The following is a 4901-nucleotide window of genomic DNA, read 5'->3' as shown; positions in this document are numbered from 1 at the left end:
CGTCGCCGCCCTCCCCGGGGAGGCAGCCCTGCACTTCGCCATCCTTCATGCCGAGCCGCCCTCCACGCCCTTCACGCCGCCGTCCTTCACGACGAGGTAGCCCTGCACGTAGAGGCCGCCTTTCACACCGCTGCCTTTCACGACGAGGCCGATCTTCATGCCGTGGTCGCGCTTCACGCCGCCGCCCTTCCCGCCGAGGCAGCCCTGCACGACGCCACCCTTCATGTCGAGGCCACCCTTCACGCCACAGCAGCCCTCCACGCCCTCCACGTCGCCACCCTTCACGACTCCAACCTTCATGCCAAGTCAGCATTCCATATCACCACGCCGCCGCCCTTCCAGCCCTCCACGTCGCCACGCCTCCGTACTCCACGCGCCTTTCACATTGCCGAGATCTCTTTCCCCTCTGATTGTAACTGGGGACCAAAAGTTATTGACGAGCACAGCATATGATTTAATAGAGGTTTGTCCGATTTGTCCGAGGTCTGAACCTGCACGGTATGGTTTACAGTAAGGAAATTTTCGGACAAAGTCCATTCGCAATCAAACTAATTGCGAATATTTATTTTTACAAATCTTCACATATCTACTTCAATACTCCGTTCAAAGTCGGAAATAACGCAATCAATGCCGTGTGTTTCAAGGTGGCACCACAACGAGAGGCTCCGATTAGCCCCCGCCAAATGGAGATGCTAATTGCGCGTGAACCCTGAGTTGGCGAGTATACGAGGGTGAATTCGACAAAGGAAGTAGTTTGGCCAGAAACTCAATTCCTAATTGTGCTCAACTGCACAAGATGCAATCACAGTTTCGCGCCTCAAAGCACACGATCCTCGAGAAACAACGCGCCCTCAACGCATATCACATTGCTCGTCACGACTGGCTAGCCATAAAGGCAACGCCAATCCTCAGTTAGCCTTCTTGCAAAACTTGTTCAGATCTTATAGTTAACTACAACGGGTAGCGCTGCAGGTGAAGCTGGCCGTGCACGTCGACCCCGCCCACCCATCGATGATAGGCTTTCATAGCGACGGGACGGGGCGTGAGACTGCGTACACAGTCTAGGGGCTATGAATCAGCATTTCATGCAGAGTCATACAGAATCACGCACAGTCTTACACAGTCCGGAGTCCTCTCTGGTGGATAGCCTCGCCATGTGTTGGATAGCACAACCATGTGGACGTCAGGATTCACTCCAGAGACTAAGCTCTTTGCAAGCTGGCACACAGGTTTCTCTGCATAGACGACGAGGGCAGTGCTACAGAGCGTACTGCACAGCCAGAAATGCGCGAGCTCGTGCCTCAAAACGATCGATCTCGTGCTTAGCAAGGACTTAGGCAAATACAAAACAGATCTCCAACGCGGTGATTTTCATGAAGTGTGATCACGGCCAACTAAAATTTACAGTGCTCAGACTTAGCGGCAATTCCACTAGTGTGGAACCTGAGCTCACATTGAGCTTAATAAATGGCTAATGAAACGGTATCGGAAGTACTGCATCGCTATGGTAGATTCGGACGCCGAATCAGACCCCACTATAGCGACGTCTAGCAGAAGCATGTCGAAAAACATAATCACGAAGACGCCACAGCTGTAGGAATCGACCTGCGTCATCCATTCGAGTTGCTTGAACCTGTAGCACTTTGAGTACGGGGGCTGTGGTAGCAGTGGCACCAAATTGTCATGCAGATGCTTTCGCAACGCCTCGAATCTGTCTCCAGTGCGTTGCGGGTCAAACACCGTGATCGTGAGGTCGTCAAAATTTACTGCTGCTGCACACCAGTGTTCATTTCGGTACAGGATCACAGCAAATAGCCTAATTGGGTTTCGTCGCTCGTCGGAGACACTACCACGAGCGTCATCAATCCACAGCTTCTTCCGTTCTGCTGCAGATCGAATCTGGTGCCAAACTTCTGATTGAGATATTTCCTCTCGATCAAACTCGGGAAATCTTATCGAGTAGGACGGAGCAGCAAAAATATCATGGTCACCACCATAGCGGCTAATCAGCGCCTTAAGCGCAAGGTCCATACACGACAGTTCTACTAAACAGTGATCGCGTAGAGTGGCCACCCAAAAGTAGTCGCCAAAAACGTCGGTATCCTCCAGACCAGTCTCCAATTTATCGAGCAAAAGCAAACCGTTCCTCCAGCTATCATCGGGATTCCACCCCGTCAAGTCTACGTTGTTTATCCACTAAATGGTCTCTCGGATCTCGTTGAATCGTTGAACTGCTAAGTGCCACGAGTTTATTGCCTTCAGCATTTGAGAGTCGTATACAACTCCGCCCGTTTTAACTGAAACGGCAGCCGTAGGGATTCTTTGATCGAAATCACTAAACCACCTATTCTGAAAAAACAACAATCTGAGCTTGGCACGACTCGAATGTTTTGGTAGGGAGGACAGATCGAATTGTCGTGGCATCTGTGCACTGCATTTTCCTCTTCACGGCGACTCAAATTTGGCTGGAGTGTGTTTAATTTAGCACCTTCATTCCCTCAGAACTTTGCAATTTTGTACCAAAAACCTGTGTCTTGGGCGGCCTGCACTTTGGCCATAGAAGGTATTAGTCCATCCGCCACTGCTTCGACTCAACCTTGACGTCTGATTCAGACCTTCTCTGCCGGCTTCCTTGCGAGCTTATCTGGCAGCTTAAGCGTGTCCTGCTCTTTTCTTGGAGGGGGAAACCATCCAAGGAGCTGGGCTGAGAGCCTTCTGGATCCGACGATGCCTCAGTGTGCTCTCTTGTACACGCTTCCACCTGCTCTTCCGTTTGTATAGGCTTAGGTTGTGCACGTGTATCCGACTATGCAGCACTCTGAGATTCAGTATCACGTTCCTCGACGCGCTGAAACTCAGCGTGTTCATTCGGGTCTACGCACACGACTTCTTTCTCTTCAAGCTGCTGCAAGTCGGTGTCTTGGTGTAAGGAATCGCGAAGAGTGGCTGGAAAAATGTTGGTGTGTTCGGGTACAGTTTCAGACTGTGTAACATTTTCAAAGTGTGATCCACTTGACGAATCAAATCTGTTTTCTCGGGTAGACATCAGCTCATTCCTGGCACGATCATGACCTGTTGGCGCAACACGAGAACACTGGCCGACCCGAACAGCATTCAAAACCTTCAGCAACTCCTGCTTCAAATTTTTGTGCGCGGTGGTGCCCCAAGTAGATCCAATGTCAGCAGCCTGCTTGCCTACATGTAACAGCTCGTTGAATTTCTCGTTCTGCGGTTTGGCACGTCCACCCAATTGTAGGGACATCTTTCTGTCTTCGTATGAGGGCCCTACCGGTTCAAATTTTTCTTTTTTCAGCTTTTTGTAGTTTTTAAACACCCAACGCGGATGAAGAATGCTCTCGGGAACAAGAGCGCAGCTGCCAGTTGCCTTTCGGTAGTCTATGATATGGCGGCACGGAAGAAGCCTTGTCACGCGGAAAATACTCGAGCAAGTCCACACCTGTGGATTCATCATATACGCTTCCTGAATGTCCTCCTCTGTAGCTGCCGTGTACTGTATCATGATGTAGGGGCCCATGGGATAATATCGATATTTAGTCGTGGGTAGAAGCGCAAAGTCGTACTGATGCTTGACGAGTTGTACGGCGTGATCCGAATTAGTGTTTGTCAAAGCATTCATATCCGCATCATATTGCGCATTCGTGTTCACGCCAATTTTGCTAACAGCCCGCTGCCACATTCTCTCCTTCACAGTTTGCCAAAAACAAAACAAAACAGAGACGACGCGGTCATCAAGCGTGATGGATCGATTCACCAGCGTTTTCAATTTCTGCCAGATGGACTCAAGCCAGTTGTAGGTCCGATTTCCCATATGCGGGACGTTCCCCCGATAGATAGAGCTCCACGGATTCGTGCAGTTTGTCCAGCTCCGATCAAAATAGTCAAACCATAGCTGCACTTTAGCTTCCGCCCGTGATACTACCTTCATAGCTGAGATCACATCGTCGTGGTTCTTTTTCGAACGTGTACTAACCAGCAGCTGTATGAATCGTTTCATTTTCTTTTGTGTGTACGCGTCCAGGTTGTACTTCGCTTTGGCAACTTCCTCTTGTAGATACTTAACAGCGTGAAAGTGGCACAATAGTATACGGACGCCAGGAAATTCCTCTTCCAAATCCGACAGCTCCGTGAAGTCCTTGTCCACAACTATAACAGCAAGCGAATCATACGAAGGACAACTCTCCTTGAACTGAGCACACGCCAATCGCAACGTTTCCTTCCTTTCGTTTTGTAGCAAGCTGTGCTGTATATAGGCAATAAAACGTGTTAGGGAATGATTTAAAACAATGCACAGTCTAAGACTGGTACACAATCGCAGACAATTCGTTTTAATTTGTACCTGGACATGTTGTCCCTTCCCCATAGCGTCGTAAATCATTAAACTAACAGCTTATAGTTTGATGTATTGGTGTCGTGAGTAGCATCTATCAGCAGCACCTCTGGAAAGTGTCCAAACAGCTGTCGCATGTGAGCGGACTGAATGCATATGCACTCGACTATTTCCTGCAAAGACCCCCCCCCCCCCAAAAAAAAAAAACATTAATAATTTAGCGAAATGAGAAATTAATTCTCATTCTCACCTTCTCGTTTGAAAACACCCTAGTTACATTCCCGGGTTTGGTAGAAAAATCCTTCAAAATGGATTTAATCCGCCCCTCCAGTGACGGTAGATTGTAAAACTCTCGCTTGAGTTTAGGCACCAGGTTGTGGACGTCTTTCATCATCGGTTCGACGGTAGAATGCTCGGTAATGTATTCGAGGATCCTCTTTCTATCAGCCCCGGCTCGATGGAGTGTACGCACATTTGAAAGTACTTCTTCGTCAGAAACTTGTCGAGCCTCATGGTAGGTCTCATACGACCCTGCGCTGCAATCAAGATTATG

General features: G+C 49.1%; 1 protein-coding gene across 1 annotated transcript; it reads right to left on the bottom strand.

Moving 5' to 3' along the window:
• Positions 1 to 45: 45 nt before the first annotated feature.
• Positions 46 to 300, bottom strand: PITG_21093 (uncharacterized protein; the record flags this gene model as incomplete). Its single annotated transcript, XM_002895072.1, has 1 exon — positions 46 to 300. One exon carries the CDS (start codon positions 298 to 300, stop codon positions 46 to 48), a length of 255 nt encoding a protein of 84 aa, XP_002895118.1.
• Between the last annotated feature and the right edge of the window lie 4601 nt (positions 301 to 4901).

The sequence above is a fragment of the Phytophthora infestans genome, genomic scaffold (genome assembly GCF_000142945.1).
Source record: "Phytophthora infestans T30-4 supercont1.269 genomic scaffold, whole genome shotgun sequence".
NCBI classification, from domain to species: Eukaryota; Oomycota; class Peronosporomycetes; order Peronosporales; family Peronosporaceae; genus Phytophthora; species Phytophthora infestans.
The sequence above is the reverse complement of the archived record's forward strand: the minus strand, read 5'-3'. Positions and strand labels throughout refer to the sequence as shown.